The following is a 15,081-nucleotide window of genomic DNA, read 5'->3' as shown; positions in this document are numbered from 1 at the left end:
AATGACATTTATAAAAGTCAATATAGTTGATCGAGCACCCAGAAACGAGCAGTCGATTAAGAATCCATTACTTATTCCGTCTTTTCGATAATGTGGGTTTACAGGTGCCAATCACAAAGCGACGCTCGTGTAGCTCAAAGAGAATTATTGATTCGAATAAAACATTACAACTTCAAGGAATGCAAAAAATCTAAATCATCGTCCAATCAATCATTGGCCGTAACGCTATTTACTTGGAAATTATTTTCTAGCACTTCGTCTCCATTTTTCCCTGCCCGCCCGATTCTCTTGTTGAGCATCGCAGTGTCAATAGTCAATATGGAGCAGATCTCCAGTGGTTTGCAAAGGGACTAAACAGAGGACTCGAACTGTTGACAGCTGTCAGATTGTAGGCTTCTATCCATGATTGAAAGCTATGGGAGCCTAATGCAACGGCAGTATCGTTGAGGTAAAAAACGGTTAAGTTGAAAAGGTCGTTCAATTACGCCCTTTCATTCTTTCACTCACCCTCGCATTGCACGTAGGCATGCGAATCGATGAGAGAGTGGGAGGAAAGCAGGTATTCAGTCCCGATGACGGCTTTTGTTGGATTCAATCAAGCGCGTAAATTGAATGGACGGAAACAGTGTAACGAATATGCCACTTGACGGGGAAAATTGTATGCCACACATTAACTGAATCTCTCCTTCTACTGGTTTACCGTTGATCGTTACAGTATTGACTTTTGGCTGCCGATGTGATGAACGCCGAGGTGGACGGAACCGGTGCCATGTGCGGTAGAGGAGACATGAAAACCTGGTCCTCGGCCTTGACCTAGGCTTTCGGCGTGAATAATTGGTTTTTGTGTGGCTTCCGAACCCCGGTTTTGGTCATTTCCACCAGCAAGTGGCCCTCCACGCGCACACACACACGCACACAGTGGACGGATGTGCCACACAGGATTGAATTTTAATTAATTTTATTCCAGGCTTCGCGTTCACGCTGTGCTTCAAACCCATGTGGGAACATTAAATATTGAACGCATATTTTTATGACTTGAAACTATACACGGAAAACGGGGAAAACTAGAATAAAACATCAAAACGAAATCGTGTTGAAACTGTAATACAATGTATCGGTTTGTTTGACACCAGTGAGGTACCCCGCCGTTGCACCACCGCCATTCCCAGCCCCCGATACGATCGATTGTCGTGTAAATGCATTAATGGGACTGCTTCGGAAAAAAAATCCGTATCAACGCGGTTTGCTGGTCCCTAGCAGAAACGAAACTCGTAACCATAATAAAATATTCTGTCTCGTCTCTTTCCGTCTCTTGCCCGTTTTGTGTTTCTTCCGTTTTACTACCGGCCCCGTGCCCTGGCCGCTGCCGAGAAGTGTTTCCGACCGAGCGGCAATCGATGAATCATGTCATGTTTCTGACTCTGTTCGGACGCACGCGGTTTAATTTTCGAATAACAAAAACAAAAAAAAACAAAAGAGTAGAAAAAAACACATTGCAAGTCGGTCGTCGGAGTTGCGGAGAGAATGGACTTTAACAATTTAATGTTGCCATAATTGCATGGACTCTGAACAGTAATTGGAGGCCATTGTCCGTCGCGGCGGGTAAATGAGCAAACAACTAAAAAAAACGTCAAGCGTCTTCTGTTCGATCCCCGGAAGAAATTTAGGTATTCAGCGTCGTGAGTGATGGCGGAGCAGCAAATTTGTGTCGTTTAAACTTGAGTCGATACTGGAAAAAAGCGTTAATAGCGTGTCATCGGAAGTAATTTTTCTTCACCCCTGTAATCAAGTGTTCACCGCATTTATGCAAAAATAGTTTAATGCAATTAACGTTGTATTTTCAAAAACTTATATAAATAATAATAATGTTTTCAGTAATTGATCAAATTAATATTTATTTGTCAAAACTTTATGGATCAATAGCGGTGATATTAATCTTAAGAAAAAACGTTCAACGGTGGTCTTTCGTCGGTTCAATACGTTGTATCGTTGGTCCAATCAACAATCAAGCGCCATTTTTTTCGTTCAACAAATCTGGTAGACCGAGATCCGTTGATGAGAGCCATTTTCTATATGAGAAGTTGGAGCCCCGTTGGACTAGTTTTACTGGAGAATTTTGGAAGTTTTTATTCAATTAATTTTTTTAAAATGAACACTACATACGTGTAGAATACTTCTACTTTATGTAGAAAAACAACAAATGTTCTTGTTATATGAAGATAACACCCAACATCCACACTACTTTTGTAGGAGTAAAAACAACAACAAACCCTTCCGAGAGAAGAGTCGGCATCACTGGTAGCGCGATGCGGAGTCCTGGTGCTGCTCTCAATAAAAGTATAATTTCAATGTGTTGTTTTATAGGTATAGTTAAAAATTTGGTTGAAATAGTTATTTTGAGTGGCAGTGCAGGTGTGGCAAGTGATTGTCTAGTAGTGAGAGTGCTATTTATTGAATAATATTGATCTACGAAACTAAAGCGGCTCAAACGGCGGAAACTGAGAATTTACCGCCCCAAAATTCAACGATGTTAATCTGTTAACCGATCGAAGCGCCGTCTGCATGTCATTGTCGGTGTTGTTGGATTTCTATGGAATGTGTGAAAGTTTACAAGTCGATCGTGTCATTCAGAACGAAGGTTTAGGGTTGGTCTGCAGTGGACCCATTCGCGAGTGTTTTTATTTCATTCTTTCAGTGGTCGTGTTTCATTTCGCGTTGCTGACATCAGAGCGAGCAGGAGAAAAGGCATACTGGTGAGATCGTTCCTTGGAGATATTTTATATTTTTCTTATTTATTATATTTCTCCTGAGTATCGAAAACCAGGTTTTGTTGAGATCATATTGATTACCAAAACATAGTCGGATTTTTTTCCCTCTCTACTAACAAATCTCCTATCCCCTGATGCTCGTGGAGATACAGTGCTACCCGCGGTCTCTAGAAACAACGAGTATCGGACTAACATTCCTTCCTTTCCCTCAGTAACACAGCCTTTGGTCGTAGCCAGCGTCGTTATTGATCATTTAAGAAAAAGTTAGGAGTGAGTGTGTATGTACAGTGAAAATGATTTGCTTCTCCCAAGCTTCATTTTCTTGGTTCATTGTACATTTTCACTCATTCGATCAATCACGAAGTGCAACTACGAGCGATCTACTTCAGCTCAGCTCAGTAAAAACAGCAACAAACCGTTCCTTCGAACCGAACGATTACTTCGTGCAGTCTGCCGTTCAACAAACGCTCAACGACCAACAATACATAACCGCTTGCTGAGTGGGATATTGGAAATTTATTCAGCGCTACCGTGATGGTGGAATAATATCATGATTAATGGCAGCAAGTGCTGCGATGAATAATAGTTGTAATGATAATAAAAACATGATTAAAACCCAATTACAAAGCATGTTATGCAGATGATTAGAAAATATTAGCCAATTTAGCTTGATTAACGTACGCAGAAGTAACAGGGGTGCAGGCTATCGCTGCGCTAATTCTAGCGCGCCATTCAAACGCTGCGCTTACCGTGTTGTCGAGACATACTGACAATGCTGCACTCTTTTTATTTCTTTTAATAAAATTCATGCTTAATTGCGTTTTAATCGGTTTAATCTAAATAGTGCAGTGTCATCAACCACCTGGAATTAAAGCACCTTTTGTCGCTATAATCAATGGTTGGAATGTGGAAAATAATGTTGTTGTTCAAATTGACCAGTCTACGTGCTTCGAATATATCGCAATTATTAGTTCTCAGTTGCGGATTTATTCAGTAGAGATTTTTGCTTTCTCATATAGAAATGTTATGCAATCAGTGAAAAAAATCGATTTTTGAACCGAGACCCAGAGGCCCGACTCAGTTTGTCGTGTACGCAAAAGCGATGGCTTGACCGATTTTCACAAACTAACACGGAACGATCGAAGTTAGCTCTGCGCCTAATTCTTATTACTGTTTTAAAATCAGTTGATTTCAACAACAAAATTTCCAAAAAAAAACTATTAAATAAGTTGAAATTCAGAATTACCTTTGCTGAAAAAAAATCTCTTGTTTTTAGAGAATGTGTTTAGCTGTCGAATATCTTAGACACAAACCTGCAAAATTTCAACCCAACACGAAATTCTCATTGACAACTAATTTTGTGATTAAAATCAGAACATTTAAAAATCTATCTATCTGTCACCAGCACTGCTGAAAAATTGATGATGATTTGATGCGATTGGGTTGGCAGTTCAGTGCATAAGACGCTGGTCTTACAAGCCAGTTGTCGTATGTTCGAGCCCCGACCTGGAAGGGTTCTTAGTGTCAGTAGGATCCATAGTACTAGCCATGCAATGATTCTGTACACTAAGGATCGGCTGCGAAGTCTGTTGAAACAGAAAGGACAAATTCCACAAAACGAATGTAATGCCAAGACTTTGCTTGATGCGATTGTGCGTAATAATGTTTTTGCGTGGAACAGTGAAGTAAGTTTCGAATGTTGAACTCTAATTGTATATGTCAAACGAAGTTTGTTGTATCTTAGGTTGCAATTGCTTGTTGTTTTTTTTTAGCTGAAGGCTATATAGAAACAAAAAGAAAGGTACACAGAAAGAAATTATGAATTTTACAGCTGACATAATTCTACAAACGATACAATTCATAACTACTTAACTTCTCAAATGATGCAATATTCCATTCGTACAGAAATTTACTGGCTCCGAATGTAATTTGCACTCGGCTAACAAGTGAGACTGTATGAACTTATATGCACGATTTACCAGCCTAGCAGATATGCACTTCTGTAGCTCAGTCGGCTAACTGGAGTGCTTGGTGATCTAATGTTTTTCGGTTCAAGTCGCATTGTTGCTGTCGATCTTTTGATTTTTATTCCATTCGTTTTAAAGCCATGTAATTTTCATATCATTCATTTTTACATGATCTTGAATATAAATTTGTGTGAAATATAACGCTTCATTTATGTGCATCTGATAAGATATAAAATCACTAGAATTTTTCGAACTGTGTAGATTGTGTGTCTTAGCTAAAAAATGACAGCACGTTTAATTGGTGAGTTCAACTTAAAAATAGCTATTTCAACTATTATTTGATTATAATTAAGCGATTAATTTAAATTCTCATTTAAAACTCTAAATTAGCAAAGTAAAAATTCTTAGATATCTAAAAAAATAACAAACTAAAAGCAGAAAGTCAACGAATTTTTTCGCCAAAATACTGATTTTGGTCTTTCCGTGTAGGTTCAATTGAAAGGTTCCATATTGAATTCCAGAATTTCATCCAGATCTGACATCCGGAATTACCGGGTGAAGATTGTTCAAATAATGTGCACCGTCATTAAAAGCGGCGAAGTAAAAAACGTATAGTAATTTGTAAACTTGTCTCAAAGCTATTCCAGAGACTCAAAATGGATCTCAGTCACTTTTCTTGAACTGACTTCGATTATACCGATTTCGGTTTCAGAAGTGCCTGCAATAGTGGAGCTCACTTCATTTTCTCAGAAATGGCCTAACCAACCTGAGTAGCGTTTTACTCTGTAGGTTATACTAGTTTATGGACAAACTCTTTTGTTTTTCAAGAATCAAAGAAAATTATTTTGAAAAATACCGCACATTTATACATGAGAATATGAGAGATATGAGAAAGGCATCATTACACCAATAGGTGGATTGAAACAAATTTTTATTGATGAAAATATAATTGTTAAATCTTGCACGAAACAATTCGGTGTCGATCTGAAGCGTAGGGTAAAATTGCAAACGTAGCGAGCATCCAACCTGACTAATGTTCGTTTACTCTATTTTCAGTGGTCTCATCCATCATTTCAGCATCGAAATATCATCGAAGACTCTTCTTCCTTTCGCTTATTTCTGTAACGATATTTCTGTGGGTGAAAATTGGTCATCAAGTTTCGCTGACACAAAAAATCATTTGTGAACCTTGGGGTTCTGAGTTTTGTGGATGCTTGTTTCATGAATTAGAATCTCGGAAATGGTTTTTTCTGTCACTGAGTATTTTTAGAAAACATCTTGCATTCATTTTTTCGCGAGTAATAATGAAATAAACTTATCCTGATCATGATTTTTGGCAACACTGATCTGGATACACTGCGTATAAAATAATTTCATTTTGTCCCGTTAGGTTTTGCACGAACATAACATAACCTCACAATAATTAACAGAATGAACTTTTTTTGACAGTCGCCGTGTATTTGTTTAAAGTTTAAAAGTTCATCAGAGGTTCATCGTTTGAATTTAAAAATTGCAAGTCGCCTCACATTAAACAGATTTTTTCAAATATCGCTCTTTTATGCTGGAAACGCAATCTTATTAGTTCTTTCCACTGTGGAACACGTTTTTAACAGGCACTTTTTCGTCATTTTTCAACTTTAAATTTTCAGTCGCCAAATAAAACAAACACACTGCAGCTGTCAAAGATGAACTTGATTCATTGGCAGTTCATTTGTGTGGTCATCGTGCAAAACCTAATCCAATCTTGTCCCATCGTACTGAACATGCTAGAATATTTTGCACAGATATCAGATATCCAGAGTAACATATAAACTGTGTGTGAAATTATGATTGAATAACCTGGCAAACATTTCCAGATGTCGCCACAATCGACACCCTCTTTTGGGTGTGACATTCACATCATGATATTTTTATTATTTGCTGCAGGGTAAAATTGCAAACGTAGCGAGCATCCAACCTGACTAATGTTCGTTTACTCTATTTTCAGTGGTCTCATCCATTAGGGTGCAACATCATGGTCCAGATTCAGGAGCAGGTAAGCATTGAACATACAAATTTATACAAAAAAAACAAAGTTATTGGTTGACTATACAGAATTATAATTATAATTTCGGTTTACCACGGTTTGCCTCTCTTTATAAAAAGGTAATAGAAGTGCTGGAAAACCCGACCATTGAACGGAGCTTCGGATACCCATAATGTAATACACCATTCGACTCAGCTTGACGAGATTAGAAAATGTGTTTATGTGTGCTCTTTTCAAAGATTTCTTCTTCCACTCGATTTACTCGGAGATGGCGGAACCGATTTTAACGAGCTTAGGCTCGGTCGAAAGTTACTATCGGGCCATTGATCAAGTTCGAAGATCAAATGGCTCTCATTTCTGGTTCCGGAGATATAATGGTATATTACATGGAATGAAAAGTCCCGGGTTTCTCACAGAAAAGACGTGAATAGTTTCCAAAGCAAAGTCCTGGTATTACATTCCTTTTGTGGAATTTGGCCTTTCTGTTTCAACAGACTTCCCAGCCGATTTTTAGTGTACAGAATCATTGCATGGCTAGTACTATGGATCCTACTGACACTAAGAATAGTTTCCAACCATGTATATTTTTATTGAGAACAAGCCTCTTGATGGCTCAATACCAAATTTCATGACAATCTATCCACTAGTGTTTGTATAACATCTGACGAGTGTCAGACGAGTTCTAGTTTTTATCAAGCTATGAAAAAAAACGAGTTTCGTGTATTGATAAAACAGAAAGATAAAACAGAATGATAAAACAGAACGAATTGGTCCACCATCCCCCGTATTCTCCAGACCAGGCCCCCAGCGACTATTATCTATTTCCAAACCTGAAATGATTTCTCCAGGGAAATAAATTCTCGTCGTATGCTGAGGTTATTGCAGAAACGGAAACCTATTTTGAAGGCCTTGAGAAATCATTTTTTTTTCAAACGGCATTAAAATATTGGAGCACCGATGGGTCAAGTGTATCGTTCTAGATGGAGATTATACTGAATAATAAAAATGTTTTCGACTTTTTCTTTGTTAGGCCCGACGTAAAAAGTTACTATTGAGTAACTTGAGATGGTTGTCACTTTCTGTTCTGAAGATATAATAGCATAAGTTCCGTAACCAACTAAACGCACATGTTTCATCGGTTGAATTTTCTCGAAGTTGACTCAACGAATTTCGATAAACTTGGGCTTATTTAAAAGCTAACAATGTCATTCAAATTTGTAAGGGTTATGACAAACATTTTCGGTTCAAGATATGTAACGTAACCGACAAATCCCAGTGTTGTTCAATGCAACAAAATTTCTCGGAAGTAAGAGAGTGGATTTCGAAAGACATACACTCGTTTGTAATTTACTATTAGGTTGTTTGATAAGCTCACCATACTAATGGGCGATGGCATAATTTTATGAATGTTTCAATGAGACTATTCAAATTGCAAGATAAAGGCATTATCACACAACTAAGTGCATTAAGAAGGGTTTTTTTAATTCTTCTATGAGGTAGCTCTTTTCGATTTCGCTCTTCAAACGCATCAAATAACGTTGATTTACTTAACTGTATATTATCGGTCAATTTGTCAAATCTTGAATAAATGTTTTTTTCGGAGCGCTCAATCGATTTCCTATCATTACATTTTGGATACCAATTTCTACCTAGAACAGTTTCCGAGATACAACGATTCGATGTAATTTTCATGCAAAAATAACAATCCAGAAAATAAAAACAGAATAGTGTCTCTTCTTCCGAAAAATAGCTGTAGAAGTGTGCAAAGCAGTGTTGCGAAACTATCCGCAAAAGCCCTAGAAGAGAGCATGGACAAAATCTCATCCCGTTCAATATCGCTATACCCAGATAACCAATAAGCACATACTAATGCCGCATTATGACAGCAAATGATCGCTAATTGGCACTTCAACCGCTCTTGAGGCTGAAATAGGGCCGACTTTGGCAAAATATACGGCTATTCATAGATAATGCTTATTAATGACCGGTGAGCATTCTGAAAGCTAAATCGTTATAGTTTTAAAACAGATGAGCTTTCAGATTGAAGATGTAGAGCTATAAGAATTTTTGGTGCTCATAAAGGGCTATTTTACTGCCATGATTAGTGCTTACCGGTTACTCACACGTGATCATGAAATGATAATCATTCAAAATCATTCTCACAATTATCGGCCATGCAGCGATTTTCACTGAAAATGGTGATACTCAATATGGCGGGTGATGTATCGGAAATCAATTTCAAACTAATTTTAATATATCATGTTGTGATTAAAAACAATTATAATGACATCACAAAGAATGTTTCGTGCAGCAATTTCAGGAAGTTTAACACCATTTTAAAGGAATAATAATGCCAACACTGGTGCAAAGTTTCATCGAAATCGGAGCAAGTCAGTCTTGATTTTCTGCTCTTGATTCTTGAATTTCTCACGTAGAATAATCCCGATTGTTTAGAACAACAAATCGATTAGTTGCCCATCAAACCAAATCGAATAGAATATGTTTGTTTTAAGTCAGAATGTTTTTCGAAAAAACGAACGCCAGCACACTTCGAATGCATGTTTGGCAGGATCTATTATTATATACCATAGAAAAGAATGATTACCCGACAATGGACTGATGTCGGCACGAGTGCTTTCCAAGCGACACGAGTATCTTAAAGGAGGCTCAATGGGTCGGCAAGACCCACCTTGTTCACCTGAATTGGTTTCTTCGAGCCATTATCTGTTCCTCAAATGACTTCTGAGAATTTGATGTGAGTTTCGAGTTGGAATTTTAAACCACTACTTACTTACCTTACCTAACAGCTATAGTCCTGGGATGTCCTTTGCTGTATCAAGCATACGTCTCCACATAACTCGGTCAATGGCTGCTCGTCGCTAGCCACTGAAGGCACGGATGCTTCTGAGATCACCCTCAACATGATCGATCCACCGTGCTCGCTGTGCTACTTTTCTTCTTGAACCAGTCGAAGAACCATTTTCACTGTGCTGTCATCCGACATCCTTATGAGAAGCCCAGCCCATCGTAAACGTCCGATTTTAGCTGTCCGTACGATGGGTGGTTATCCTAGCGGCTGTTGCAATTCGTGATTCATACACCGTCTCGACGTTCCGTCTTCCAACTGCACTCCGCCACAGATGGTCCTTAGTACCTTTCTTTCGAAAACACTGAGGGAGCGTTGGTCCTCTGCCAACATAGTCCAGGTCTCGTGGCCATAGAGAACAACCGGTCTAATGAGCGTTTTGTAGATGGTCAATTTCGTGCGGTGGCGTACTTTTCTCGATCGGAGGGTTTTTCTGAGTCACGATTCCCTGCCAAAATACGTCTATGAATTTCTCTGCTGGTGTCATTATCGGCGGTTACCAGTGAGCCCAAATACACGAACTCGTCAACCACCTCGATATCGTCACCGTCTATCAATATTCGTGGTGGAAGGCGCAGTGTTTCTTCGCTAGAGCCTCTTCCTCTCATGAATTTTGTTCTTACGCATTTACGGCCAGTCTAATACACCTAGCTTAAGTTTTTAGTCCGATGTAGGTTTTCGTCATCTTCTCAAGGTTACGTGTCACAATATCAATATCGGAAGATCGTTCCACTCGTGTCGATCCTCGCTCTTTGAATCACACCTTCCAAAGCAATATTGAACAAGATACAAGAGAGTCCATCACCAGAGATTCGAAGGGACTCGAGATCGTCCCAGATACTCGGACGTAGCACATCACTCTATCCATCATTGATTAGACCAGTCGCGTCAGTTTATCCGGGAAACCGTATTCGTGCATTATCTGCCATAGCAGTTCTCGATCAATTGTGTTCTATGTCGCTTTGAAGTCAATGAATAGGTGATGCGTGGGTACGTTGTATTCACGACACTTCTGGAGTACTTGTTCTATCGCGAATATGTGATGCGTAGTGGCGCGGGCTCCAGTAAATTCCGCTTGGTACGACCCTACGAATTCCTTTGCTATTGGTGATAGACGACGGCAAAGGATTTGGGAAAGTACCTTGTAGGCGGTGTTCAGAAATGTGATAGCGCAGTAATTGCAACAATCTAGCTTATCGCCCTTTTTGTAGACGGGACATACCACTCCATCCATCCATTCCTGAGGTAGAATCTCTTCTTCCCAAATCTTAAAAATCATCCAGTGCAGCGCTCTAGCCAGTGCCTCTCCTCCATGTTTGAGCAGACCGCCTGGTAACTGGTCATTGCCCGCGGCTTTGTTGTTCCTCAGCATGCCGATCTCCTCACTTATCTCCGACAGATCAGGTCTGCCGTCGGCTGAGCGTGCACCCAGTCTGATTCCTGTGCCGTTCTCTATATCTTGTGTATCATTTTGGCTTGTGACGTGTAGCCTCTACGTGAGCGGTTCACCTTCTCATAGAACTTTCGCGTGTCATTTGCGCGGTAGCGCTGTTCCATTGCTTCGCGATCTTGGTCTTCCTGGTGGCGCTTTTTCCTTCGGAAAACCGTGTTCTGCCTGTTCCGTGCCTGTCTGTATCGTTCCTTGTTCGCTCTAGTGCAGTGTTGCAGCATCCCCGCCCTTGCTGCATTCTTCTCTTCGACCAACTGCTGACATTCGCCGTCAAACCAGTCATTTCCTCGATTCGATAACCTCGTACCTAGTACGGTTGAAGCAGTGCTACTCATGGCGGACCTTACATTCCTCCAACCGTCTTCAAGAGTCGCCGCGCCAAGCTGCTCTTCCGTTGGTAGCACTAGCTCCAGTTGTTGTGCGTATTCCTCGGCAGTACGAACGCTACGTAGCTGCTCGAGATTGAGTTCCGGTGTTCCTGTGCGATGAGTGTTGTGCACCGTCGATAGTTTTGAGCGCATACAAACCACGACAAGGTAGGAGGTCAGAATCAATGTTGGCACTGCGATAGGTACGGACATTGATGACGTTGATTTGATTTTCCGTATGATGATCAGGTGATCTCCAGGTGGCTTTGTGGATATCTTTGCGTAGTCCTTAGTTCGTCGCGTAGGTCTTTAAAGCACTACTACCGGAACCTGAAACCGACACCAGTGTAGCCAAAGACATCAATGCGACCTACAAATTTAGAAGATGTTTTCCGTTCTCCACGAATCGGAATAAGGGAGCTAGCTCGGACCAGCTTTCAAAATCTATTGCATCGTTATAAAGTCTTGTGTATTGTTGTGCTCTGTTGTGCTAAGAAATGCAATACAAAAAGCTGATCTCGGGCACAGTCACCAATTTTATTTAAATAATTAATAATGACACTTCCAGTTGGAAAACAGTTGTCTGTTGAAAACGCAGCATTATTCTGCGCAAGTTTTACGAAGTTTATTGTCTCAAGAAACATTACATTGCACTAGTAGGCAGTATTCTTGAATTCGGAGTTATTCTTTGAGCTCATGTTCACATCGGTCTTGGTTAAATCGTCTTCAATTTCCACGTGATCAGAATCGCTGTGCCCTCACCAACCTACTGACTCTTCGAAATAACTATTTGAGATGTTGAGTACTCAAAATTCTGTGTTTCTGTATTCATTTGTGAATATTACGGCCTAGTCATCTCAGGTAAATCTATGTGCGTTCTGTTTTAGATTTTTTTGCCGATACTTCCGCAACCGAAAGCCGATAAATCCAAGTTTGCATGAAAACCAACTAACAAGACTTTGAAATTGCAACAGTTTTGAACCAAGTAGAGGAGATTTTTCTGTTTTTGCATCATCGTTACTTCTAATGACTATTAGAAATTTTTACCTCGGACCTAGAAGTTGGATCTCGATTAAAATTAAATGTTATATGGGATAGTTACACCATCCTTAAGAATATGAGTTCCGAAAATAGCCCAACCAATATCTGAGAAATCGATGTGAAATCCATTCCAATGTTTTTGACCACTTTTTCCGGTGCTTCCGGAGCCAGTGAAGTCAACTGGCCCCTCTCGAAACGAAATTCTGGGTACGGGCCTGAACACATTTATATACTGACATTTTCCTTTTGTTTGAATCGTTCTCAACATACTTGTAGATTTTTCTTCTGTGCCCATGATAAATGACTGTTTCTCTGTTGTGATCGTTTAGGAAACGCAAAACTAACACGCACCGCGTCTGACTAAATCCCGTTACGGATCTGCATCGTTGAAGAATCTTTTCCTTTTTCTACCGAGTAAAGAAACCAAAAATAGAATAGTTGAACAAAAAATTCGAACCTTACTAGCGTATTCCAGATGAGTACTTATATTTCGCTGAACCCTGGAGAATAACAGGTTTTTTTTAACATTAAACCGCTCGGGTTCCAATCGTCGGATTAAATATATCATCTCAACAATAAAAGTTATTGAAACGAAAGCAATAAAACGGCCAACCGTGCAAAATCTCCAACCGCGAGGTGGCATTACAACGCGATTTTATATGGGAATCCGGTACGGTGCCGGTGCCGTCCCTAATGATCCTTCCCGGGATTGGCACAAGGGCAGGGCTTTTCGTGGTTGCGGTTGTCTTGGTTGCCGGAATCCGCCTATCACACCGTCACGCAGTTTCGGGGAGCAAAACACAAACACAACCAAGTCTATTGGAAGCGCATTTTCGGCGAGTTAGTTTCCCGAAAGACGAACTGAGAATAAATATATTTATATTTAAGTGCATATTTTATGCACATTGTGAGCATTTTACGACTTACGATTTTAGTTCGTTACGCTTGTTCACATTCATTGCAGTGCCAGTGCCTGAAGAGGTTCCCCGTTTCCATACCATTCGGCACTGGAAGATGCCCCGTCCGATGACGAAAGCGGTAGTAAAGCGAACCCTGGGTATATTGTGTACGTACACTTTTACGAGCTTGAAACTTTTTGATTTATGCATTCGGGAAATAAAACGCGCTCCGTGTCCGACCGGCGATGATGTGTTCGATGTCTGCCGTCTGTTTTTTTTCTTCTCTCTATGCGCAACCGAAATCCTTCCAAGACACTACATCCGAAGGATTCCTTTCGTCAGGATGGATGCCATTCGGGGAGGATTATCGTTGAAATGAAGATGAGTTTCGGGAATTGCAAACAATCAAACTAATGAATCGTTCGTTCGGAAAGATGCTCTAAATCAAATTTGGAAGGTAATAAGCTCTTCGGTGCATCGTTTTGTTGGAAATATCATAACTTTTGGGTGATTCGTTTTGCGAGAGTGCATGGATTCCGAAGACAAAGATATCGAGATTCAGTGGACAACATCCATTTGTCTGAGAAAGTAAGAATTTGTTCGAGAACGATTTCAGTTGTAACTAACTTTATTGTTACATAAGGTCGAAAAAAATGTTCAACAATTTCTGACAGTATTTTGATATTTGTACAGCTCGTTTAGACATCACGACATTACATCAAGTAGTTTCTTTTCTTTCGAGTAAAGGAAAGTATTTTGGACCATCAGTATATGCTCTGAGACCATGGGAGTTCGCATGAGATGATCAGAAGTCCTAGAATTACTTGGAATGATTCTCTTTGGGTTTATACTGCTTCACAGCAAGAACTACTAACAACCAATGTATATAGAAGTTATCGGTTAGGAGTTAGCTATGGGTTCGAGTCCAGTCTCTACGGTAACATTTCAGTGGTTCTCATTATATTCTTGCATTCGTATGTCAGTTTTTCAATCTGTTGTCCCCGTTATATACTGACCATATTTAAAACTAGCACAAGACGGCTTTACGCCTTAACAATTACTAAAACCTAAATCGTTGAACTAATCTATAAGTTCTCGACGTGAATACGTCCTACTTTACTATAGGCACCTTTTAAAAATTCCTCCTGTGGAAGAATGGGTAGAACTTAATCGTGAATATTTCCGGTTATACTAAACGCCACAACATAAGTCTTTCTCCATGTCATCTGATATATGATCAGCAATTTGTTTTAAAATTATCAACAGTGTGAGATAGCCATCAATAGCAAAAAAATTGAGTTTTATCAAACTTTTGGAAACAATGAGGAAAATTTATCTCACTTACTTGCCTTTTTCGTACCCGGACGACGGGTTTGAGGTAGTCTCAAGCGAGGCGAGCAGTCACCTTCAACCAGCAGTAGCTAAAATAGACCTTCTGCGTTGGAATAAAGGCACATTGGTATTGGATTCTAGACCTGAATTTCGGAATTGAATTCAGGCTGTGAACCCATTTCGCGGTTAATATTTACTTTTGGTTGAAATCTTACATTTGAGCGGTTATTTTGTGTCGAGTAGTCGCAGCCAATTCTTAGCGTACAGAATGGTTAGTACTACGATCCTATTGACACTAAGACTCCATCCAGGTCGGGATTCGAACATACGACAACTGGCTTGAACCTGGATTCAGGTCCACCTG

At 39.8% G+C, this 15,081-nt stretch overlaps 1 protein-coding gene across 8 annotated transcripts in view; it reads left to right on the top strand.

The window, feature by feature from the left end:
• The window catches only part of LOC131440137 (uncharacterized), a 486,136-nt gene that overhangs the window by 357,359 nt on the left and 113,696 nt on the right, over positions 1-15,081 (top strand). For all 8 annotated transcript variants that reach the window (XM_058611189.1, XM_058611187.1, XM_058611185.1 and 5 more), the window contains one exon: positions 6,723-6,770. In XM_058611189.1, coding sequence (XP_058467172.1) covers positions 6,723-6,770 — 48 coding nt within the window. The remainder of the gene's footprint in view (positions 1-6,722; positions 6,771-15,081) is intronic.

Source organism: Malaya genurostris, chromosome 1 (assembly GCF_030247185.1).
Source record: "Malaya genurostris strain Urasoe2022 chromosome 1, Malgen_1.1, whole genome shotgun sequence".
NCBI lineage: Eukaryota > Metazoa > Arthropoda > Insecta > Diptera > Culicidae > Malaya > Malaya genurostris.
This window is presented reverse-complemented; position numbering and strand designations above follow the sequence as displayed.